This window comes from Balaenoptera physalus (assembly GCF_965194825.1).
Source record: "Balaenoptera physalus genome assembly, chromosome: 19".
In the NCBI taxonomy this organism is placed as follows: domain Eukaryota; kingdom Metazoa; phylum Chordata; class Mammalia; order Artiodactyla; family Balaenopteridae; genus Balaenoptera; species Balaenoptera physalus.
Genome location: NC_138900.1, coordinates 17092888 through 17116616, shown reverse-complemented (window position 1 = coordinate 17116616; position 23729 = coordinate 17092888). Strand labels below are relative to the sequence as shown.

The following is a 23729-nucleotide window of genomic DNA, read 5'->3' as shown; positions in this document are numbered from 1 at the left end:
CCTCCCCCCCCCCGTGCATCCCGTCCCCACCTCATGACCTTGGTCCTATCAGCATCTTCTGCTGACCCTCAAACTGTGTCAACAGCAACAAGTGGCCCGGAGGAGGACTTTAGATCTCCCGCAATGGCCACCCATCCCCCCTCCAAGGACAACACACAATCTAAGTAAAAGAGATTAGGTTATTACAACCAAAGCATGGCCTTCCCCCCACCGCCCGCCAGGCAGAAGCTCTGCCGTTAAAGACCTGAACCCCTCCTCCTTCCAGGTCCTTTTCTGAGGGGCAGGAGACTGGAGAAAGCCGCCTCCCTGGATGTGCGGGGCAGAGTTCCAGCCCTCATCGCATTCTCCTTCTGCCTCGCCTAAGGCTGCTGTGACCCTAGAGACCCCAGGGAGCTCCCTGCCACTAGTGGTTGGGGGTTGGAACTGTCTCTTTAAGAGCAGGTGTGAGGTGAGAGAGCCCCTGAGCTTTAGGGAGTCAGACTAGTTCTCTACCTGCCCAGGTTTGCTTAGGGCGTGGAGGCTGCGGATAAAGGCAGGACTCAGGCTAAGCAGCCCGGCTCTCTCCCGGAACCTGAACCTCCGCGCGGCCTGTGGAGCACGCAGGTGAGGGGCTGGGGCCCCCCTCCCTCCAACCCCTTCTTGGCTCTGCCCCTCCCTCCACTGCTCTCTGCTAAAGACCCCTAGAACCTTCCCTCTTCAAGGTCCTTTGCTGGGGGAGCAGATTAGAGAAAGCCCCCCCTCCCCATCATTCTCCGCACAGGAGGCTGGGTGAGCCAGCTGGGGTGAAGGTAAGGCCCACAGATGGGATTGGGGTGTTTGCTGGACTGGGGGGTCTGGGTGGATCGGGGTTTCTGAGTAGAACAGAAGTATCTGGATCGGGTGGATGACTAGGTAGACTCAGGGCGTCCGCGCATTGGGAATATGTGGGTCCTGGAGGCCTCTTGGGGAGGGCGCTGGTGGCTTCCTGGGGAAGCTCTAAAATGGGGAGGTGGCGTGGAGACTTCAGGGACACAAGGGAGTCATTTTGCTCAGGCCTGAAGGGCCTGGCCACCATCATGGAGAAATAGAGCGATAGTAGGGGGTGGACGGCGTAAAGTCCTCACACCAGCACTGGGATCTCTGGGGCCAGGACGGAGCAGAGAAGGGTGGGCGCAGCCTCCGTCTGCAGGCTTTCTCTCCAAGGCTTCACACCGACGGCAGTCAGTTCTGGAGCTGCCCGGGGGCCTCTTCCAATAACAGCCTGAACAGGGCAGGAGGGGGCAGATGCCCGGATGCCAGCTCCCAGCAGCCCACACCATGGGACAGTAGGGTGGAAATGTCGTGCAGGGGCTGGGGTACGGCTGAGACCACCCATCAGTGCCCCTTGTGCTGGGGATGCTGGGAGATGCCTGGGGAGGGGGTGTATGGGGGTGTACGGAGCCCTCACCGGCCAGGGAGGCTTGGAGGCTCCCATGGAAAGAGGCTGAAGCGCTGAGACTCTGAGTCCCGGGTGACAGTACAGAGCATTAAGCTGAATTCGCAGGGGTGACAGGGTTGCGACAGCGACGTGGGCTAATCATAGTGCCAACTGCATCAAGCTGCGAAGATTATATGCGTGAACAAGCGCAAAGAGCTGAGAACAGAGCCTGGTGTGGGGTAAACATTCAATCAGCACCTGCTCTTATTACTAGTATTAGTGTGATCGTGGGGTGACAAAGGCACACGTGTTCGCTTTAGACTACAGGTGGTCCTTCTACAGACCTGTGCCGGGAACCACTAGGCTGTCCTGCCCACATACACACTCCAACTCTCCCCGCACCACCCCAAATTTGGGGGGCGGTCTTAAACGCCTTAGTAATGTTCCCCAAAGCTACAGGCCCTTTTCCTGCCTGAATGCTCAAAGAAATGAATGCTCAAATTAAAACTGTGAGTCTGGTATATGGGATGAACTGGGAAGCTAAGAAGGTTCCCAGGAAAGAAATTCAGGGAGGGGGTTACATGGAGGCCAGAGAGAGAGAGAGACGGGATGTGCTCTCCAGCTGTGGGCAGGAGACAGAGCAGGGAATGTCAATGGGCTTTTTACCAGGCTTAGGGAGGGTATGTGTTTTGCTGTCTGTGAAATGGGGCCTATAACCAATGGCCTCCGGGATTCTTGGGGGATTACATGAGAGAAAACCCAGCAAGGTCATTTGGCGGTGCCCAGTACAAGGTGGATCTAAGTGTGAGCTCTTGCTATCAAGATTGGGACAATGTATGCTGTGGCAGTGGGGCAGGGGCGGGGGAGGGGACAGGGGGACACACAGGGGGACTGATACTGGGCCAGGAAGGGGGCGTCAGCGTGTTCTTTGTGCTGGGCAGGCCTACCTGGGGAAAGAGGAAGTGTTTGCTGCCAGAAGAGCTTGGTAGGAGTAGAGGCAGGACCAAGAACTGGGGTCGGGCAGAAGCAGGACGGTGGGGTGAGAGGAGTGTGGGGCAGAAGATGAGGCTGGGGCTGCCCTCTCCCTCCCCCCTCCCCCTCCCCCCATCCTCTCTGAGTTCTCTCCTCCCCACATCCTGCCCAGAGCAACAAGAGGAGCCAGCTCAGTCCCCAGCCCTGGCCCAGCCCAAGTTCTGCGAAGTCTGGGCAGGGCGGGCAGGCTCCGAGCTGTCTATGGGAGACACTCCCAGGAACCGGGCCTCCTGCCACCTGGCTCCCAACACCCCATTTCCCACAACACCCCAAGGCCCTGAGAGAGTCCTGAGTTAGGAACAGCCTCCGCAGAGCCAGGTCTGGTTTAAATCCCGCTTCCTGGCAAGGTGACCTTGAGCACCCACTTTCACCTCTGGAGCCTCAGTTTCCGCATCTGTAAGATGGGAATAACAGCGGGCGGCACCTTCCTCATTTGGTTGCCAGGGCAATTCACTTAAAGCCTCAAGTCCACGTCCAGCGAGTTATTATTGCTGCTCCCCCTTCAGGTCTGCGTTCTCACCCAGCCCCCACTGCACTTTCCGGCTCCTTCTTCCTTATCTCTCAGCCCAGCGAGTTTCAAGGCCAGGCTTTCTGCCCTGGGCTGAGCTGTGTACCCTGGATAAGGAGCACAGTAGCAGGGGATTGGGAACCAGAGGCATCCCGGTGGCCCTGCTAAAGCTGGACCTTCCCCCTAGATCCCTCCAGGCCAGCTCTCCGACATGCAAGAGGTGGCCCTGAGCCTGCTCGTCCTCCTGGCAGGTGAGTGCCCGTTCCTGGACTGCCTTTCCCCTGACCCCCTCAGCTGCATGCTGACCACGCTTGCGTGTGGCTCTCTCGTGCTTTCTGCCTCCCCTGTGGGGTGGTGAGTCTCAGGACAGCATCTCCTGGAAGGTGGGAAGTGCCACACTGGTGATTTCAAGGAACACATAAAGGAGGACCTCTTACAGCAGAGGTTCACACAGCTCGTCATGCATGGTCTTGATGTCTCCTTGATGATATCAAGAAGTCTCAGCCCTGGGCTACTGTGTCTTTAACACTTCTTAACACTTGATTACGAGAGGTAAAAGTTTCGAGGTTATGTGGCAAGTTACCAAAGCCCCTTGTGCCTCAGTTTCCCCATCTGGACAATAGTAGCACCTACTTATAGAGTCACTGTGAGGATTAAACGAGTTACTATTTGCAAAGCACTTAGAAGAGTGCCTGGGACAGAGTAAGCACCATGTGTTTGTGCTTTAAATATAATATAAAAATGTGAACCTCCCTTTAACAAAGAAAGAACAGAGCTTAGGCTCAGAGCTAAGGCAGCCCACTGCTTCTAGCCAGAATTCAATCCTAGTCCTTTGCTTTCATTGTATCTGTTTTTATCCATTACATTGGGCAAGACTGCCATTCCATTCAGGGTAGTGATGTAAAGTTGCATTTTTAAATAAAGTGTACTAAGTTTATAATTAGTAAGTCACTTTAAGGGGAATGGTGAGGGATGGGTGGGATGTGGGCGTGGCAGAACCAGGAGATGACGGCTGAGAATGCCCGGGAGCTGAAGCCACCTGTCATCTTGACAAGACCATCGCTCGTTTCTGCAGGGGGTGCGGATTAGCCAGGTGTCTGGAAACATCAGGCCAAAGGCTGGCTAGGTGGCCCAAAGCCACCCAGGTGAAAACCTATTTCAGGTGTGGGGCTGAGTCGGGGGAAACCCTCATTTCCGAGGTGGAACGTGCAGAGGAGCTAGTTTGGGGTTGGACCCCTGTGCCCGTGGGAGGTGGGGAACTGTCCATCAGGGGACCCTACGCTGAGGCCTGGAGCTCCAACGGCCCTGTCCCCAGCTTTGCCGAGGCCAGCACCCCCATCTCTCTCCTACCCTGCTTCTCCCCGCCAGGCCTGCCTGCCTTGGATGCCAACGACCCGGAAGGTGAGTCAGACCGACTCTTCCACCAGTCCCGCCCCCAAAGTCTCCCCCAGGACCCCTGCATCCCCACTCTTATCCTGGATTCATGTCCTATTTTTCTTTCCTTGCAGATAAAAACAGTCCTTTCTACTATGGTGAGAGCCTGTGCCCCTCCCTTTGCAGCCCCACTCACCCCTCAGACCGATTTCGTGCCAACGGTCCCACACAGGGTTGGGTGAGGCTCTGATGGGGGTGACCCGGGGGCGAGGATTGGGGCATTGAACAGTAAACACAGTGGATTAAGGGAACAAGACATGCCCGCCTGGTCCTTGGAACCACCCGCATGCTCTCTTCCACGTAGCCCCATGCTCCCTCCCTCCCCTCCTCAGGCCTCCGCTCAAAGGTGCCCCTTCAGCCGGGTCCTCCCTGGCCACTGTCCCTGAAAGAGCTGTCTGCTGACCCTCCGTCCCCCGGCGCTGCTTACTTGTCTTCAGACCGCTTCTCTCTACCTAACCCCACGTTAGATCTCTGTCGCTTGCTGTGTAGAGACTGGAAAGTGAGCGCGGGGGCTGGGGGGCCGTCTGTTCTCTCCACTGCTGCATCCCACATCAGGGGTGCCTAACGCATATCATCAGGCGGTTGGGGGTTTGGATGAGGCGGGCACGGGCTGGCACCGAGGGCCCCCTCTGGGTTTCTCCTAGACTGGTTCAGCCTGCGTGTCGGCGGGCTCATCGTCGCAGCGGTTCTGTGCGCCATCGGCATCATCGTCCTCATGAGTGAGTGAGGAGCTGGCGGGGCAGCGGGCAGCGCGGGGCGGTGGGTGTCCTCCCCTGACATCGCCCTCTCTCCTAACAGGTGGGAAATGCAAATGCAAGTTCAGCCGGAAGCCCCGGTAAGACGGGTTCCAGGCACTGTGCCTGCCTCACACTGGACACACACCTTTCAGGGGTAAAGAGCTAAATCTCGCAAAAAAAAAAAAAAAGGCCAGGTCTCTGGGTCTTGCCCTGGAGAATTCCTGCTACTGAGATTTTCCAGGTTTATTCTTCAGAGCCATGAATCCTCAGAGGGCCTCCAATCACGAAATGCTTTGGTCCCTGGGATGGTACAACTCTGTGGGAACATAGCTAGGAAGCTACGTCGGGGCAAGCTGAGAATCCTCTAGCCTCGAGGGAGAGGATAAACGGGGGCGAACGGAGATCTCACCACTTTTCTTTTCCTAGCCACCATCCAGGGGATGCCCCACCTCTCATCACTTCAGGTAAGACAGGGACAGAATGGGGCTGACTGGGACACAGGGTATGAGGTGTGTGTGTGTGTGTGTGTGTATGCCCCCTGGGGAGAAATAACCTGATCCACTCTCACAAGCTGACCCTGTCACCTCTCCCAGGCTCTGCCCATAACTGTTGAGGATGGATCAGCTGAAAGAGCACTGAGGGCCACTCTTTCCCCAAGTCCTGGCTCTGCACAGGAGCCTGAACTCCAGGATGGAATTCTCAGACCCCCTGGCCAGGGCTCCATCTCATCTCTCACTGGAGGGGGTCTTTGTTCAATGTTCACTCTAAAATGATCTTGCCTCATGCCCAAGCAGCCTCGAAACTCCTTATGTGCGCGTTGGGGTTTTGGGGGGCCAGGAGAAAGTGTATGTGCATGGGGGCCAGCATGGAAGCTGGCAGCTGAATCTCTCCACTGGGACAAGCCCACAGGCCTGCTTCCTCATGACCTGGCGGACGGCATGGGGCCTGACCTCTGCCTCCGTGGCCATGGGAGCCACATCTGCCATTTAAAATGCTCTAGTAGCCACATGGGGGACATTTTGAGAGTGAAAGGGAGCTCTAGCCAGATGGACTGCTGGGACACTCAGGTGGACAGTGGGACCATCCCAGGAAAACTAGGATGTGGGATCATCCTGTCACAATGGGAGTGTACCCAGATAGCTTATGATTATAATAGTGACCCTCCGACTCACCTCAGACCCCATCTTATTATAAAAGACCCTTCCTAACGCTGAAATGGTCCTGTAAGACCTTTAAATTATTCCCCATGATACTCCTAATAACATATAATGGCCACATGGTGTGAGAACTTCCAACAAGCCCTAAGCTCCCTTGAGACAGTCTCCAATACCCAATAAGACTTCCAAAATGTCCCCAAGAGCCATAAAAATGCCTAAAATCCTTCAAAACACCCCGAAGTATCTCCTACAATACATAAGACATGAGACCAACAATAAGCCCACGACCTGTCCCCTAGTAATGCCCTTAAATCCCTTGGACATCCCACGAGGCCCCCCATAAGCATGAGCCCACACTCCTTAGAAACCTCCTGAAAGCTCAACAAGGGCAGCCAAAATGTACCCTGGGACTCCTCCCCCCGCTCCATAATACCGTTCCTGGGACACCAGTCCTCCTCCCTCACCCCACCCCATGCCACAGCAGACACCCTCTCCCAGTGACCCCACAACAACCGGTGAGGCGGGTGCACAGCGCGTTTATTGAGCTCATACACTTTCTGTCCTCGCCCCTTTCACCGACCGAGGACGGGTACCTCGGACTCCGGGCAACAATTCTCAATTTCCCGCCTATTCCCTGCGCAAGCGCAACAGGGAAGACACACTGGGCTTCCGCCTCGGCAGCAGGCATGCGCACAAGCAGCAGAGGAAGTTAGCAAGCCCGGCAGGGAAAACTGCCCAGCTACTGATGACGTCATGGAGGCGGGCACTAAAAGCGATTGGCTGGATTGAGTTTAGAAGGAAAAGGAAAGCTATCCTCTCCGTAGTACTTTTACAGGGAATAGGAGGGGTGAGAGCGGGTTGAGGGGGGCGCTTCCAGACCTCATGGAGCGCTGCACATTACCCCCCCCCCATGATTTCTGTACTGGCTCTGTGCGGCGGTGCCCCAGCCTGAGCCCCCAAGTCATCCTTGGAGGGGGAGGGGTCATCTGCCCCCAGCCAAGATGTTGCTTAAGACTGGAGGAGCAGCTCTTGCCTTGAACTTGGCCTGTGGTCAGTATCTCACAGGACCAGCAGTCACCTCTGAGTAGGGCCAGGAGTCCAGGCAATGGGGCATCCAGAGGCCCAGGACTCCCCATGCCAACCCTCTGCCAGCCATGTCCAGGGTCCCTTCCAGTCTCAGGCACTGAGGTCTAACTCGTGATGCTGGTAGATCTGTGTGGGGCCCTTGAAGCAAGCAGCGAAGAGGAAGCGTCTGCCGGCCATGGTGATATGGGCAAAGGCACGGGGGGCCACCAAGGCTGGGGGCCCCAGCTCCTGCAGTGGCTCCAGGAGCCCCCTGTCAGGCTCAAGGCGGAAGACCTGGCTGAAGGCGAAGTCGCTGCCCAGGATAGCCAGCTGGTCCCTGGCGATGAGCAGTGGCTGGAAGACGTGGGCACCACGAGAGGGAAGCTGCTGCAGCGGGCGAAACATGGAACCATCCCAGCGCATGACCTGCGGAGGGTGGCCGCTCATTAGGGCTGGGGTCCAAGAGGGCCAGGCCTGCCCGTCAGTGGTCCTCTAGGCTTTGGAGGTCTTGGAACAGCTTGGGAACAGAGGCCTGTAGGTCCCCAAACTCCCACAGCTTTCTTATCTTCATAAATGTCACCACCCAGCTGCTCAGGCCACCGACTTGGAGTCATTCTGAGCCCTTCTCTCTCCCTCACACCCCACATAGAATCAGTCAGCCCTGGAATCTGTCAGTTTCACCTACGGTGGTATTTATGTCTCTCATTTATTCTGGCCGCACTCCAGCCCAGCCACAGTCACCTCCGTCCTGGACCATCACACAGCCTCCTTCCTGGTCTTCCTGGTCTTCCTGGTCTCCCTGGTCTCCCTGCCCCTGTCCCTGTGCCCACAGTCTGCTCCCCATGCAGACACCCTGTGAACACCTGCGTCAGATCAGTGCCTTTTAGGCTCAGAGCCCTCCCCCTGGCTGTACCTCACTCCAGAGAGAGAGTGCTGGAGGGGGTGGGCCGTCAGCCCTGGGGCTTCAGGGTGTGATGGTTGTGATTAAATGTAGGTGCTGGGGTGTGTCGGAGTTTGGCGGTAGAATCTCGGGGCCAGTGTCAGTGTTGGGGGATGGGGAGGGGTTTAGGGTCAGCCAGCCTCGAGGGGTCACAGTCTTGGAGTCAGTGTTGGGGTGGGGTCAGAGCTGAAAGATCGGCACATTAGGAAGGTCAGCCCGTGAGGCGGGTCAGAGTTCAGAGGTCAGTGCGCAAGGTGGGGTCAGTGCTGAAAGGCCAGCCCTGAGTGGGAGTCCGCTGCTGCAGGTCAGGCCCGGCCTGTGCCTGCCCCACGGGACTGGGCTCAGCCTCACCATGGAGTCCCCGATGTAGCGTGTCAGGCACAGGAACACATCTCCGCTGGCCTGGAAGTGGCGTGTGGCATAGACGTCCTCGGCCTCGGGGATGTCTGTGCGCCTCTCGAAGCGGCCCCCAAACCAGTGGAAGAGCACGGGCCGCTGCGAGGCGGAGGCTAGCAGCAGATGGGGACGGCCGTCCAGCTCGAGGGCCTCCGCATCCGTGTCCCGGTGCCAGGCGTGCAGGCTCTGGCGCGGGTAGAAGCCGGGCCCGTCCCGGCACAGCAGCGTGGTGCTGCCCGCCTTGGAGGCGTCGGCCACCACGAAGCAGGGCTGCCCGTCCAGCCACAGGAGCTCGGCATCATTGGGCCGCAGCAGCCGCCGTGGAGCCAGGGCCTGCAGCGGGGCCAGGCGCAGGTCGGGGCCGGGCCGGGCCCACAGCTGCGAGCCTCCCCACAGGCGGGCGGCCAGCACAAAGAGGCGCGGGCCCAGCACCAGCGGCTTGCAGGACACCACCGAGGGCGCTGTGGGGAGTCAGGGAGCAGGGCGCCTGTCAGGCCAGCTGGGCAGGCTACCTGGCAGGCGGGAGGATGGGAGTGGGCTTACCAGACAGCTCTTCCTCCTGCCGGAAGCGCTGCAGGCTGTAGTCCCAGGTCAGGATCAGGCAGCGGCCGGCAAAGGGCTGTGCCAGGACGACGTGGGGCTCCCCTTGGTAGGAGAACGCCTCTACGCCCAGCGCCGACTCGCCGACCGTCTGGAACCAGGACAGCTCTGGGAGGGGGTGCAGCGGGGAGGGGAGAGAGTCAGGCAGGCCAGGGGCACCCCACGGGTCCTCATCACTGAGCCCCGGCTTGCACACCTCTGGGATGAGGACCACCACGGTGTTGACCTCACAGGGACATACAGTGGAATCTTTTTACCTATGGACGTATCAACTCACAACAACACGGCGGTACTCTATTTTCTAAGCTGCGTGGCCTCATCAAATAGTTGCTTAGAAGTAGCATATTTATTCATTCATTTAATTTCACAAGATCCCTGTGGGTTATGTTCTGTTATTATATCCACTTTATAGATGAGGAAACTGAGGCTAAGAGGCACAGGCAGCCAGCTGTCCAGCCAAATCCATCCTTCCCGTCTTCCAGGAGGTAGGATAGCAGCTGGGCACACAGCTGCCCAGCCAGAGGACACATGAGCCCAGCACTCCCCCTACGCTGCCCCCCGGCCTTGAGGTCCGGTGTGGCCATGACCAGACCAGGTTCCCAATGGAACAAGAGCAGAGTGATGGCTGTAGAGCTCGCCTTGCTTGCAGGAAGATGGCTCATCCTGGACTTGGCCCTTTCCCCTTCTCCTTGTGAACTGGCATATGGACGGGGCCACAGCTCGGTTTCAGCCGTGGAAAGCAGGATAACACCCAGGGGCTGTCCCACCCGCCTGGACTGCTCACCTCAGACCCTTCTGTTTTCTTTAATTCATGGTATTTACAGCCTCTTTGTTACAGCAACATAGCATTTTTGGTAATGGCGCACCCAGATTGCCCAGTGTGGTGGCGGTGGAGCTGGGTGGTGGACTCCAGTTTACAATACTTCACTCTACATGCCAGGCCCTACTTCTAGGGACCAGGGTTGAAGCAATGAACCAAACCACTAAGCATACCCATCCAAAGGGGATCTTTTAAAAACGGCCATCAAATCATGTCACTCCCTGCTCAAAACCCTCCATGGCTTCCCACAGCCCTCTGGATAAAGTCCGCCCTGTTCTCTGTGGCTTTCAAAGTCCTGCAGAGTGAGGCGCCTGCACCTTCCACCTCGTCTGTGTCCTTCCCTTCCTCACTCCCGCAAACCAGACGTGCCTCCCTTTGATCCTCATTCAGGACAAGCTCTGTGCTGCCTTGGGGGTCACTGCGCATGCTGGCCCCTTCCTCTGTACTCCACTTAGCTACATCCTCATCTAGTGCTATCTCTTCAGAGAAGCCTTCTCTGATGCCCCAGGTAAGGCAGGACCACCCCCTAAACTCTCTCATCACCCCCTGTGTTTATCACAATGTGTACCATACACTTATTGGTGCAATGTTTTATTTAATGTCTGTCTCCCCAGCCCCAGGACTGTGACCCCATGAGGCCAAGGCCAAGGCCCTTGGTCACCACAGTGTGCCCATCGCCTCTCACAGGGATGGGCACCGAGTGGACCTCGGTGACTGTTTGTTGAATAATGGAATGAAGAGTGACTAAGTTAAATTCCCTTGTTCTGTGAATCCCAAAGACCAAAAACATGTCTTACGCTTTGATGATGATGATGTTAGTAATGGTCTTCAGGTTTGAACTCAAATGTCCACTCCTTCCTGACCCTCCAGCTGTGCCTGGCCCCCGCTCTGGCTCTGGGCTCCCGTAGCTCCATGGTTTCCCTCCATCCCGGCCCTGACCCCTCTGTGCTGCCCCCATCCCAGCCCTGATCATTCTGGGCCATCCCTCTCTGCTTGCCTCTGGCTGTGGGCTCTGTGAGGGCAAGACCCAGGACTGGCTTCATCACTGCCGTGCTCTCTGCTTTGCCCAGTACCCATAAAGGTACCAAAATATATTTGTGGAAAAGCAAAATGATCATAGGAAGTATTTTTTAAATGGTCGATTTTATATCAATAACAACAAAGACGAGAATGAACATTTATGGGGGCCTCCCCTCCCAGGCCCTGAGCCAAGTACATCACTGAAGTCTCACAGCAGCCCTATGTCACTGTTTATTACCCCTATTTACAGATAAGAAAACTGAGGCTCAGGGAGGTGATGCTGCTTGCTCAGAAGACTCACAGCCAGGAAATGGCAGAGCAGGGAGGGAGGTGAGCCCCTCAGCCCTGGCAGCCGTTCCCCAATCTCCCACTTTCTTCCGGGAACACCTGCTGTCCCTCCCACCCCACCGGGAAAGCCCCCACCTATGGCTCTGCACTTGAACGTCTTGGGGTCGAGGTTGTGGAGCTGCATGTGGGCCAGGGCGGCGGGGCCGGCACAGGCCCCAGTCCCCACGCTGGCGTTCACGGTGGGTATCCACTGCAGCAGCCAGAGGACACGGCAGTCACACTGGAACGGGTTCCCGCGGAGGTCCCTGGGGCAAGAGGCCGGGGAGGGGCTGCGACCCGGATTCCACTCCCTGGGGGCCACGCTCCCCACCCGTCCCCAGGCAAGGTTTCAGGATAGGGCCCCCAAGTGGTGTGGAAAATATGTAGGAACCATCGCAGTCATACTCATTTGTGCCAACCAAGAGTGGGCACAGATGTCCCCTTCCCCCACCCAAGCATTCCCAAATCCCCCCACCCTCCCAGCCCCCTTGAGCCTCACACGTGGGTCAGGGTCTCCAGGCCTCGGAACAGGAATCTGGGGAGGGTCTCGAGATGGTTATTGGCCAGGCTTCTGGTGGGGGGAGAGAAGGAGAAACCATCAGCAGCTCCCAGGATACGCTGCGTGCCTGGGTGGCGGGTGCGGGGTGCCTGTCAGGGCGGGCTGGGGCGATGGAGGCACGCACAGGTGTGTGAGTGAGCGGAGTCCTCTGAGAGCGTTCTTAGAGATGGAGCCAATCTCATTGTCTTCGATAAAGCTGTGGAGGGAAGGCGGGGTCAGGGGGCGGCCCTTGGTTCCCTGCCGTGGCCCTGCAGTGCTTGGGGAACTCACCCCACGGAAGCCATAGGCCACTGGAATGTGCCGAATTCTCCCCCAACACCTTGCATAATCCCAGGGAAAACCTCCCAGGAACCTCTCCTCACCAAGGTCCCAGCCTACAGTTTCAGGACCCAAGAACCTGACCCTAGGGTCATTGCCAGCCTCATTGCCGTGAACACTGCCACCACCATCACCACCACTGCTGCCATGATCACCAACACCAGCACTAGCACCAATATTACCACCCATACCTCCACCATCATCCATTATGCCCAGTGCCTCTACCATCGTCATCAACCCCAGTACCAATAACTGCCGTCATCACCAACAATATACCATGTCACCACTGTCACCAATACCATCACCACCCATTCCCATCATCAATACCAACACCAACACCAGCACCATCATTACCAAACCCACACCAGCAACACTGATTAGCATCACCAAGAACACAGCCTTTGTGATCAATACCAAAACCATTGCCACCATTATCACAAGCTTCAGCACTAGCACCAGCACTGCCAACACCAGAAACATCACCTTCACCCCCAGCACTCACATCATCACCCACCAGCACCACTACTGCCACAATTTCCATACATACGAACATCTCCGCCATCACCACCAAACCCCATACCAACAACATTGCCATTACACCAACACCAACATCCTACCCAAAACCATCACCAACACCAACACCAATACCAATACAATAATTACCAGTGCCCAGAATACTGATAATTATCACTAACACCAACCCTTCAAACTTCATCATCCGTACCACCAATAGCACCATCACCGCTGGGTCCACCATTTTTATCAAAATCATCCCCACTCCACCATCCTCAATAATGCTACCACTTCCCTGTGAGCAGCTGCAACAGAATCACCACCACCACCATTATCATCACCACCAGCACCAGCACTAATGCTGGCATAGTCATACTGTCATCACCACCATTACCATCAGTACCACCATCACCATCTAACTCAGAATAGTTTCCTCTTAATTTGAAACACTTCCTTATCTCTGGCCTCCTGTAACCTCCCTGGGCTCCCGAAAGTCAGGTAGGACCCGAAACAGTCATGGGTCGTCCAGGCCTTTTGTGAATCTTGAAACAGAGAGGGCAGTTGAGCAGGAGCCCCAACCCCACTCAAGAGGCCCAGCCTCTTGCCCCCTCCAGGACGGCCCCTTGTCCAGACACTTCCTCCCCGGGGCAACAAGCCCCTATCTCCCCCACTCTAGGAGACACAGAGGGGCTCCTCCTTCCTCTCCCGGGCTCCCATCTCCTGGTCTCACTCACAGGTACTGCAGGTGGGACAGGCCCGCAAACGCATCGTCCTCGATCACGGAGAAGGAGTTGGATGTGAAGAGGCTGGCAAGGAAGTTAGAAAGAAATTTTTCCAGGGTTGCTGCTCCCTACCTGACACGTTAACCTTGCCCCCTCCCAACCCCAGCCCACGTGGGCACGGTCACACACACATACGCATGCAACGTGAGTATGTGCGTGACACGGATGCTTTCACGGACACGCACACACACGTATGTGTGTCCAAGCCTCCCCCACACGCATGTGCACGGACACCCCCTCCCTCAGGTGGTCGTCGCTAAGCCGGGCCCCACTCACAGCAGGTGCAGTGACGGTACCCTCAGGAAGCTGCCGGCCTTCAGCTGGGTGACTCCAGTCCTAACGAGTGAGCTGGGGATGTGGGCAATGGTGGGCGAGGAGAAAACCGCTCCAGTGTGCCAGTCCCATCCCAGAGCTGTCTCCTGTGTCCGGGGGTGGGGCGGAGGGGACCCTGGCATGCCACCTGACCCTGGGTGTGTGTATTTCCCCTACATCCCAGGGGAGACAGGCATTTGCCCTCCTCACTTGGCAAGGATCCTGGCAGCGCTCAGCCCACCCCACGGCTCTCCCTCCTCCCAGGCCCCGATGCTGCCCCTGCCCTTGGAATTTCCCTCGCGCTCCTTTCCAAATCCCAGCAGCCCCCTTTCAGGCCTCCCGACATCCTTTGCTGCCCCCCTCCCAAGATCCTGATGGGTCCCTGTTTCCTTGGGGAGCCAGCCCCTGGGGTCCCAGGACTCCCACCCCCAGCCTCAGGCTTCCGGAGGGCCTGACACTCACAGCGACAGCAGGGTCGGGGCGAAGCTCTCGGGCAGGTCCGGGGAGCCCTCACACAGGGCACTGTCTTTGGAGCAGGAGCAACCCAGAGGACACTTTCCCTTTGGGGGTCTCCAGGCCTCCCCCACGCCCACCGCAGCCAGCAGCAGCAGCAGCAGGATTCCTGCCCCTCCCATGCCCCCTGACCTCCGCCGAGGCACCGGCTTCTCTCTGCCCACCCAGCTTGGCCCAGGTCGCGGCCACTACATCTCCCACGCCAGGTGACCCTCCATGCCGCCAGCTGGCACGCTCTGCCCTGGCTTCTCTCTCTCCTCTTTCTGGGTCTCTCCTCAGTCTGTTTTTCTTCCTGTATCTCTTTGGTGTCTAATTTTCTGTTTATTTCTCTTTCCCTGTCTTTCTGTCTCTCTCCCTTTTTATACTTCTGACTCCGTGAGTTAGTCTGCTTCCCACTCTCTATCTCTGTCTCTCTATTTCTATCTGAATTGTCTCTCTGTCTCTGTTTCTCTTTTTCTCTTTCTGTCTGGCTCCTTCTGTCTGTTGGCCTCTCTTTCTGTGTGTGTCTGAGTGTGTGTGTGTGTGTCTCCCTCTGTCTGGTGTCTTTATTTCTGTCTCCCTACCCCCCCTTTCCAGCTCCCTGGAAGTTTCTTCCCCTCCTCCCACGTCCCTTCTCCCAGGAGGTTTGGGAAAGGGACTCGCTGGGTGCTCCAGGCAAAGCAGGGCAAGGAGGAGGGGGTCAGAGGCCATAGGAAGAGCAGCCCTGGGGAAGGGGCCAGAGGGCCCCATGGGAGGGGAGGGGCCACGGAGGGTTGGAGCTGCCCTGGCTCCTCCTGGCCAGCCCCCTCCCCAGATTCCCCACTCCACCCCACTCACGGAGTGTGAGGAGGGTGTCACCAGCGTGGGGGCCGGATGGCTCTGCAGGCAGGAGGGGGGTGGGAGGAGAGACCACTAAGGGCTGGAGCCGCGGTGGCCACTCCCAGCCAGCCCCCTCCCCTGGTCCCAGTAGGGTTGGGTGGGCGCTGGCACCCAGGCTTGAAGGGACCAGCTCAAGTCCAGCTGCTCCCTCTGGTGGCGACACTCAGCAGGGCAGCCGCCCTGCCCCAAACCCACAACCTCTCTTGCCCGAAATTAACTCCTTGAGTACCCACCACTCACTTAGGGGTAGGGAGCCAACCCAAGGAAAAAAGGATGATAATGATGCCACCCGTTTCTTCAGCACTGACTCTGTACCACGCCATGTCCTACAAGTTCATCTATTAGCTCGTGCTGACCTCACTACAGCCCTCCGAGGCTGATGCTATCATATGGCTCTTTTGCAGATGGAAATACTGAAGAGAGGGGTCAAGTCATTTGAGATCTAGGTTATCTAGCTGGGGCAGAGCCAGGACTCAAGCCCAGGCAGCTGGCTGCACAGCCTCCCAGTATGATTTTGCATTCCTCCTTTGGAGATCAGAACCCATGGGTATTGGCTGTTTTCATTTGGACTAAGCTTTTAGCAGTTTGGATAGATTCTGTTCATTAAATAAGAAAAATAAATAAATGATATTGCCCAATCTGAAGTAGTAGTAATAATACTCACTGAGCCCTTACTATGCATCAGTCTTGACATGAATTTACTCAGTCCTCACAACAACCCCTTGAGATGGGTAGTATTATTAACCCCCACTTTACAGATGGGAAAACTAAGGCATGGGGAGAACACACAGCCTCTCTTGGCACTGCTGCACACACCCAGAACACTTGGAGGACAAGGGGCCTAACAGCACCAGCTACGGGTCACCGGTCACGAAGCAGGGCACGGGGTAGGCCTGGCACACGGGCTAGTCGGGGCTTTGGAGGGCACCGGGCAAAACTGCGGGCAGGTGAGGCCCAGGCAGCGTTGGGTCAGCTTCGGGTCGGCATACTCAGGACTGTTCCACTAACGCCTTTTACAGAAAAGTAGAAATGTGTGTCTTACTGGTAAAGCATAAATTATTAAACTTGAATATTTTTTAAAGGTATTAAAAGTGACCTCCCCTTGACACCAGGTGGGGTCACTCAGATCTGGGTCCCTGATCCTCAGTTTGCCCATCTGTCAAATGGGGCAATCGTGTCACCCACTTCTCAGATGTGTAGAGAATTCCTCCTCTATCCGAGAGGATAGAGAGTGTTCAGAGCAGGGTGGGCACCTCACAGCTTGGGGTGGATTCTGGACCCAAGTGCTTGTCCTGCACCTGAACATCTCTGTGATTTGAGCAAGGCCCTTCAGGTCTCTGTTACCTCAGCCTTAAAGCAGGGATGATAAACTTCTTTACAGGGTCTTTGAAAAAGATAGATAAAGAGCTTAGGGCCAGGGACACCGAGGGGAGACAGATGGGCCTAAATCCATACTCACAGAGTGTTCAGCCCAGCAGGGTTCTCCCTCCTGTTTATGATAAGAATGACAAGGATGATGATGGTGACAGCTTACTTTTTTTTTTTTTTTTGATCACTTACTGTGTGCCAGGCTTTGTTCTCAATATTTTCCATGGATCATTTCAGATAATCATCCCGACCTCCCTCTGAGTTGAATAGTATTATCATCTCCATTTTACAGAAGGAGAAACTGAGCCACAGAGAGGTTAAGTCATTGACCCATCACCCAGCCCGAAAGTGGCTGGGCCTCTCCACTCTGGAGCAGCTGGCCCTGTGAGGGGAGGGAGGCCAGCACTGGCTAGAGCTAGCCAGGTGCCCCCCTCCCTGCTGGCCCCCCTTGCCCCTCTGTCACCCCTCCCCAGGGCTACATAAATATTAGGGTTATCATTAACCAGGGACTGCTGGTGACTCTGGGGTATAGGGCCACAAGGGGCAGAGGCTCATGAGGGAGACTTTTGAAGCTGCCGGGGTCCTCTGAGACCATGTGCACATGCGCGCTCGCGTGCGTGTGTGTGTCAGGGCCACCTGTGCCTGGGTGTGAGCTCGTCTACCTGCTCCTGATCTGTGTCCTGCAGAGTGTGGTATCTGGGCCCAGGTCCCTTTCAGGTGGGGGCAGTTTCCGTCCTTAACCACCAGAGGGACCTTGGGAGAATTATCTCCACTTTGCTAAACCTTGGTTTGCAGATATCTAAAATGGAGTTAATGATAAGACTACGTCAGGGGAACTTCCCTGGTGGTACAGTGCTTAAGACTCTGAGCTCCCAATGCAGGGGGCCCAGATTCAACCCTTGGTCAGGGAACTAGATCCCACATGCATGCCGCAACTAAGAGTTCGTATGCCACAACTAAGGAGCCCACGTGCCACAACTAAGGAGCTCTTGAGCTGCAACTAAGACCCAGCGCAACCAAATAAATAAGTAAATAAATATTAAAAAAAAAAGACAATGTCAGATTCAGAGACCTCTGAGCCTGGCCCAGGGTGATACGTATTACCTTAGTGATTTCTTCATTTTGTAGGGTGGGAAACCAAGGCACAGAGAGGTCTCTTGGGCTGCTCGAGCTCTCACAACTAGGAATGGCAGAGCCCAGAGCTGATCCCCCTTTACTCTGTCACCAGTGCCTGGTAACCTGGCCCGCCCATGAGGACGCCAGGTGTGTTGTCCTGCAGGGGGTTTTAGGGATCACATGAGCTCAGGGACGGGGAGGTTCTGGGCTAAACACATCAGCGTACATTTGGTGGTGTCTCCAAGTGTGTGAACACAGAGCGTAGGCCTGTATGTCTGTGACTGTGTGACCAGCTGTGTGCCTGTTTGCTGGTGCATGAGGATGCGTGTGTGTGTGTGTGTGTGTGTGTGTTTATGGTTATGAAACCACAGCATGGTTGGTTGTATGCCTGTGTCCTTGACCGTGTTTCTGCTTCTCCATGAGCCCACATAAATGTGTGTGTGTGTCTGTGTACAAATGTACACAGTTTGTGTGCCTTCACATGCCTGAGATTGTGTAGGAGTGCTGGCTGTGGCGGTGCCTTTGAATGTATTTATGTTTAGTGTGCATGTGTTGGTGTGTTTCTGTACAGACATTTGTCAGTATTGTCCTCGCAAGAGTGTGTATCTTTGTGACCATTTGTAAGAGTGCACAGTTGTGTGGTTGTGTCTTTGTGCCTCTATACAGGCATCCATCTCACTGAACACGTGTGTGTTTTGTGTGTATACAAATGTGTTTGTCTTAGTGTTTTGTGACTGTTGTAAGAAGTGCTGGTGAGTGTCTTTGGGTTTCTCGATGGATGTGTTATTCTGAATTTGTATGTATGTACATGCATGTATTTGTCTTGTTTTGTGCCTGTTTATCCAGGTCTTTGGGTTTCTGTGTGTGTGTGTGGGTGTGGTGTGGTGTGGTGTGTACCCCTGGGGGACCTCACAGTCAGTAGAAGACAACCTACATACACTGAATGTATATGTAGGGCTGAAATGCCCTCCAAACAACCCTGTGGTGCTGACAAGGGCCCCGCAGGACCCTGGGGTCAGGGGTCAGTGGACTCCTAGGCGCTCAGGCCAGGTGAACTTAAGCCCAGGCTGGGACCAATTCCCAGGGAGCAGCGTGGAAAATCATTGACACCCACCCTGCCCCCCCAGCTCAGAAGCCCTCTGAAGTGTGCCCGAGGCTCATGTGTGAGCGTATGTGTGTGTGTGTTTGTGCGCCTGTAATACAGTCCTCCCTGCCGGCACCTCCTCTCCCCAGCTTTCCCCACGGCTGGCTGCCTACGATTCCTCCCTCTGAGCTGAGAGAGTTAACCTAGCGGGCCAGGGCGGTCTGGGCTGGGGGCCGCCCCCTGGCCCCCCTCCAGCCCGGCTCCAGTTACAGCTGCCGGTTGCGGAGGGTAGGGGTGGGGTTGGGCGGGGAGGGGAGACCGCTGAGGGCAGCGCGGCCAGCTCTGGGCCAGGGGGTCCAAAGTGCTCGGCCCCAGGGCACAGCCGGACGCTTGGGGCCTTCTTTCGGCAGGGGACAGCCTGACTGGGGTGAGCGTCCCCTGCCCCTCCCCTCCAGGCCTCACCCCTGGCCTGGCTGGGCCGCCTATTTTGGGAACAGGAGTGGCTTCCCAGGCAGGCCAGACCCAAGAGGAAGAGAGTGTGGTTGGGACGTTGGGGTTCTCCCAGGGGTGGGAGTGTGGGTGCAACTCCTCCCTGCTCCTGCCGTGGCACGTGCACCCTGGCTGGGTGTGGGTTTTGGACACTCACGTGTGTAGGGTGTAGGTTGGGTTGCGTCATTGTTTGGGGGTGCAGGAGGCCCAGATGAGGAGTAACGTGTGCCTGGGTCTCCACCCCATGTCCTGCTCCAACCAGAAGTTTGGGGAGTGGGCGTTGTCTCCATTCCAGCCCCACTGTGTGTGTGTGCGCGTGTGTGCATGTGTGCGCGCGTGTGCATGTGTGCGCGCGTTCCTGCCCCTGGCATCTGTCTTCTATCTCTCAGCCCCGCTGGCCTGGGCCTCATGTCACTCGCCTGGCGTTGTCCGTTCATGAAAGATGTCACCCAGAGGCAGGCAAAGGGGACGTTTTCCCTATTCTCATCTCTTTCAGGAGAGGAGAAGGTGTGGCCTTTCCCACGGGGGCAGCCCATGGCAATGTGGCAGCCCAGCCTCACCCGGGCAGGGTTGTGCATGACCCCCAAGGGGGGGGAGGAAGGCTGTTGCCATGGTGGCCTGTGCGAGGCAAATTCCTCCAGGGTGAAGTGGGAGATATTTATACCCAGGGTCAGGCAGAGAGCGGGCCAGCGGCTGAGGGCAGGAGAGCTGGGATATTACGGACACGGCGAGGCCGTGGTGTGCGGGCAGGTGGGCCCTTGGGCAGGTCCGGGCTGTCTCATCCCTGGCAGTGTGTCTGTCTCTCCACCTGGGTGGGGCGAGGCGTCCTGCTCTCCCCCGCCAGGGTAGGCGTGGGGAATCTGCGGCCTGCTGTGGGGACGGCCCTGGCCTGCGGGAGGTCCCTGTGGACTGTGTGTGTCTCACCCCTGTCCTTGCTGCTCTGTGACCCCCACCGTGTGGGTTGTTTTGGTGATGCTGTGTCCCGGTGAAGCAGGAGGGTGCCTCTGTTTCTCAGGGTGACCAAGCTGGATGATGGACGCTTTTGAAATTAACTCCCTGGACTGTCTCTGACTTAACAGAGACAGTCCCCTGAAGAGAGTTCAGGCCCCAAAGGTGGGGGAACGAGGGTACAGATGTCCTGACCCTTGGTGTCCCCCAGGACAATGGCATCTCTCAGCCACATCTTGGTTCTTTGTGTGGGTCTCCTCGCCATGGTCAACGCAGGTGAGTCCGGGGAAGGCAGTCCCACTACCCACTTCAGCCCCAAGGGTGGCAAGGGTAGGGGAAACCCTGCAAGAGAACCAAGTTGGAGACTCCAATCTGAACTGAGTCAGTTGAGGCACCAGGAAATTGGGGTCTCACGTGGGGTCCAGTCACAGGCTGGTATCTGGGGGAGGGGAGAGGATGCCCCAGGTCAGGCAAAGGTGGAGGGCGGGATGGAGGCCTGTGAATGACGGAATCAGAGACAACCTGTAATGAGACGGAGAGCCGAGGCAGTTAGGTGCTGCCCCACCCAGGACAGTGCAGCGGGGCAGCTAAGACCCGGAGAGGGTAGGCAGCCTGCTCAGGGTCCAACAGTCCCCAGACTCTCGGCCCAGGAATGTAAAACCCCCAAAGGGTCTCGTTATGCCCCTCCTTGTCCAGGATCCCAGGAAGCACCCGACCCTGATTTCTTTCTCTCTTTCCAGAAGCGCCACAGGAACACGACCCATTCACTTATGGTGAGGGCGGGAGGGGCACCTTTCTTTGGGAGTTAGGGGGTGCTGGGCTGGGTTAGTCTGTCCTCTCCTCATTCCTCCCCTCCCCCCACCTCTCTCTGTTTCTGTCTCCATCTATCTCTAGACTCTCAGTGTTTTATGTCTCTGTCATTCTCATTCTCTCTCTTTCTCTTGATCTGGCTCTCCAACTCTTTCTGTCTTGATCTCCCTCTGTCTCTGTCTCTCTGTTGGTCTCTGTCTATTTCATCCCTCTCTGTATCTCTGATTCTTTCTCCTTTTACCTCTTAGTATCTTATAGCTCATCCTCTGCTGCCACCTGCCTTTCTCCTCTCCCTGATCCTCTCCATCATCCTTCACTGCTCCCTTGTTTCCTCCCTCCTCCTTGCCTTGCCCACCTCCTCCCCTCCCTTTTCTTTACATCCTCTCTTCTCCCTGATCCCCCTTCTCCCACATCTCTCCGTCCTCCTCTCATTGATCTCCTTTCCTCTTCCCCATCCTTCCTCCTTGCCCCTTCCTTCCCATTCTGCCCCTCTACTATCCTTCCTCCTCCCCTCCCTGCATTCACGCTCCTCCTTGCTGCCCACAGACTACCAATCCCTGCGGATCGGAGGCCTCATCATCGCCGGGATCCTTTTCATCCTGGGCATACTCATCATCTTGAGTGAGTACCCCTACCCTGACTCCAGCCGCGAATCTGCGGGTGTCTGTCCCAACCCCGTCCAGTCCCCGCTCCGCTTCCAACCCCGCCCCTATCCGAGCCCTTGGCCCCGCCCTTATTTCTGTCCCCGGCCCCGCCCTCGGCTCCGCCCCTGTTTATGCCCCTCCCCTATCGCAGCCCTAGGCCACGCCCCTTCTACTCCGCCCTCGGACCTGCCCCCGTTTCTATCACCGCCCCCGGGCCCACCCCGTTTACGTTCCCGCCCTCGGCCCCGCCCCTGTTTCTGCCCCTCCCCTTTCCCAGCCCTAGGCTCCGCCCTGCCCCTTCTACTCCCCCCTCGGGCCCGCTGCGTCTCTACTGCAGGCCCAGCACCCCCCTGTTCCTGCCCCACCCTTATCCCCCCGCTGCTCCAGCCCTGGCGAGCGCGAGCTCTGGCTCGCTGTGCCGCATAGAGCGGAATCTCAGTGCACTCCTCCCCACGCCCCCACCCACAGGCAGAAGATGCCGGTGCAAATTCAACCAGCAGCAGAGGTAAGAAGCCTCTCTGGGCCCTCACTCACCTACTCCCGCTCTGAAGGAGCATTGGGGGTGAGGCCGGAAGTCCACTCAATCCAGAGCCAGAGAGACGCCTCGGCAAATATGTATCAAGCACCTACTACGTGCCCAGCCCCAAGCCAGGCCTTGGGACCAAGCCAGGAATTAACTGCCCTCCCTGCCTGGCTGAGCTTCCAGCCCAGTGGGGGCGGTGGTGATGGGCTCCAACAGACCCACAAATATAAAATCACGAAGCACGATAAGTGCTGTGAAAGAAAGAGCCGCGGCGAAATGAGATCACCTCACTTGGCGGCCCAGTTTAGCTCAGAGTCCTGTTTCTAGCTCTTTGATTCATCCTCAAATAAAAATGTAAAGCCCAGGCGATGTATGAACACCTTGTCGGTATTAAGATACTTGTAGATGTTATTATAAATAAAGGTAGTATTTATTGGGTGTGTCCCACGTGCAGGATGCTGTTTCATTATGTGTTATTTACGCCTCACACCATATCTATAAGGTAGGTGCTGTTATTAACCTCATTTTACAGATGAGGAAACCGAGGCACAGGAAGGTGGTCACACGCCCCAGATCGCTCAACTGCAAGATGAAAGCTCTGGGTTTCTAACCTAGGCCGTCTCCAGGCAATCTGCCCTCAAGTCGCTTTGGCTATAGCTCCTCTTCCAAATTCTAGTTCCTTCTTCAGCACTCGGGGAGGTACTCGCTGTTACCGGCTTGGAGCGCCTCCCGCCAAACACTTAAACTGCTCCTGGGTGCACTGGATTCTCTGGCGGCCCGGAACCTGCTCCTCGCCCATCTCTGGGTCTCAGAACACAAGTCTGTGAAATGGGGGCTGCACTGGGGTTTCCCGGGTGTAGCTGCCTCTCTCCTTTTCCATCCCCAATTCCTTCTGCATCTCCTTTCTCAGGACTGGGGAACCTGATGAAGAGGAGGGAACTTTCCGCAGCTCAATCCGCCGTGAGTTTGGGGAGACTTCGGGTGTTTGGGGATGCGGGCTGGTTCCAAGAACCCCTTTCCTGGTCCTCCGTGGGCGCGTGGAGCTGGGGGCTTGATCTGAAGCCCGAGGTCGGGGAGTTGCCCTGCTGTGCTCCCACCTTCCAGAGGAGCTGGGGTGCCCCTCCTGCTACCCGAACTCTATGTGTTCCCCCTTAGGTCTGTCCACCCGCAGGCGGTAGAGACACCTGGTGCGATGGAACCCAGCCAGGTCCTGCAGCTCTGACTAGGCTGGAGGAGGGAGGGGGGAGGAGGAGGGGGCGAAGGGCTGGGATAGGGGGCTTGGAGGGCTCTCCTGCCTCTTACCCTTTTCACCCACACAGAATTCCCCTGGCACCTGACGCCTCCCACCCACCTTCCGCGCGCCCACCTCCATCTGGACTGTCCTCTTCCCCAGCCCTGCCCCCACAGACTCCTCTCTGCCGCTCAGATTTCCAATAAAACGTGCTTTTCTGTCTTGACAG

The 23729-nt window shown here is 56.8% G+C and overlaps 3 protein-coding genes across 20 annotated transcripts; 2 read left to right on the top strand and 1 right to left on the bottom strand.

Moving 5' to 3' along the window:
* The first annotated feature begins 309 nt into the window (after nt 1-309).
* Nucleotides 310-5892, top strand: FXYD3 (FXYD domain containing ion transport regulator 3). Of its 11 annotated transcripts, none has more exons than XM_082437265.1 (8): nt 456-603; nt 3124-3187; nt 4305-4337; nt 4445-4468; nt 5015-5089; nt 5169-5205; nt 5534-5571; nt 5701-5892. In XM_082437265.1, the coding sequence occupies exons 2-8, from the start codon at nt 3148-3150 to the stop codon at nt 5718-5720; spliced, it is 267 nt and encodes an 88-aa protein (XP_082293391.1). In that variant the 5' UTR covers nt 456-603; nt 3124-3147; the 3' UTR covers nt 5721-5892. The 11 variants fall into 11 exon arrangements, with proteins under 11 accessions (XP_082293388.1, XP_082293386.1, XP_082293385.1 ...); XM_082437258.1 differs by lacking the exon at nt 456-603 and adding an exon at nt 1866-1905; XM_082437262.1 differs by lacking the exons at nt 5015-5089; nt 5169-5205 and adding an exon at nt 2935-3029 and having other exon boundaries at nt 310-603.
* An 892-nt stretch (nt 5893-6784) lies between these two features.
* On the bottom strand, nt 6785-14639 carry LGI4 (leucine rich repeat LGI family member 4). Of its 7 annotated transcripts, none has more exons than XM_082437248.1 (9): nt 14379-14639; nt 13881-13952; nt 13557-13628; nt 12116-12187; nt 11932-12003; nt 11529-11698; nt 9209-9373; nt 8621-9126; nt 6785-7755 (listed from the first exon to the last, which is right to left on the bottom strand). In XM_082437248.1, exons 1-9 carry the CDS (start codon nt 14549-14551, stop codon nt 7441-7443), a joined length of 1617 nt encoding a protein of 538 aa, XP_082293374.1. In that variant the 5' UTR covers nt 14552-14639; the 3' UTR covers nt 6785-7440. The 7 variants fall into 7 exon arrangements, with proteins under 7 accessions (XP_082293374.1, XP_082293375.1, XP_082293377.1 ...); XM_082437249.1 differs by having other exon boundaries at nt 13881-14089; nt 14379-14426; XM_082437251.1 differs by lacking the exon at nt 12116-12187.
* Nucleotides 14640-19149: 4510 nt separating this feature from the next.
* On the top strand, nt 19150-23726 carry FXYD1 (FXYD domain containing ion transport regulator 1). 2 transcript variants are annotated; one of them, XM_082437211.1, is made up of 7 exons: nt 19150-19282; nt 20504-20568; nt 21033-21065; nt 21649-21723; nt 22215-22251; nt 23180-23229; nt 23425-23726. In XM_082437211.1, the coding sequence occupies exons 2-7, from the start codon at nt 20508-20510 to the stop codon at nt 23445-23447; spliced, it is 279 nt and encodes a 92-aa protein (XP_082293337.1). In that variant the 5' UTR covers nt 19150-19282; nt 20504-20507; the 3' UTR covers nt 23448-23726. The 2 variants fall into 2 exon arrangements, with proteins under 2 accessions (XP_082293337.1, XP_082293338.1); XM_082437212.1 differs by lacking the exon at nt 19150-19282 and adding an exon at nt 20004-20094.
* Nucleotides 23727-23729: the final 3 nt, after the last annotated feature.

What these genes read in the sequence shown, in the direction of transcription:
- FXYD1 (XM_082437211.1), top strand. Translation starts at nt 20,508, where the DNA reads ATGGCATCTCTCAGCCACATCTTGGTTCTTTGTGTGGGTCTCCTCGCC. An exon ending in ACACGACCCATTCACTTATG is followed by an intron (nt 21,066 to 21,648) that starts GTGAGGGCGGGA and finishes TGCTGCCCACAG; the next exon opens with ACTACCAATCCCTGCGGATC. An exon ending in AAATTCAACCAGCAGCAGAG is followed by an intron (nt 22,252 to 23,179) that starts GTAAGAAGCCTC and finishes CTCCTTTCTCAG; the next exon opens with GACTGGGGAACCTGATGAAG.
- FXYD3 (XM_082437255.1), top strand. Translation starts at nt 1,873, where the DNA reads ATGCTCAAAGAAATGAATGCTCAAATTAAAACT. An exon ending in TGAATGCTCAAATTAAAACT is followed by an intron (nt 1,906 to 3,123) that starts GTGAGTCTGGTA and finishes CCTTCCCCCTAG; the next exon opens with ATCCCTCCAGGCCAGCTCTC. An exon ending in GGATGCCAACGACCCGGAAG is followed by an intron (nt 4,338 to 4,444) that starts GTGAGTCAGACC and finishes CTTTCCTTGCAG; the next exon opens with ATAAAAACAGTCCTTTCTAC.
- LGI4 (XM_082437248.1), bottom strand. Translation starts at nt 14,551, where the DNA reads ATGGGAGGGGCAGGAATCCTGCTGCTGCTGCTGCTGGCTGCGGTGGGC. An exon ending in CTGGAGACCCTGACCCACGT is followed by an intron (nt 11,699 to 11,931) that starts GTGAGGCTCAAG and finishes CTCTTGCCCCAG; the next exon opens with GGACCTCCGCGGGAACCCGT. An exon ending in GCTACATCGGGGACTCCATG is followed by an intron (nt 7,756 to 8,620) that starts GTGAGGCTGAGC and finishes CACCCTCCGCAG; the next exon opens with GTCATGCGCTGGGATGGTTC.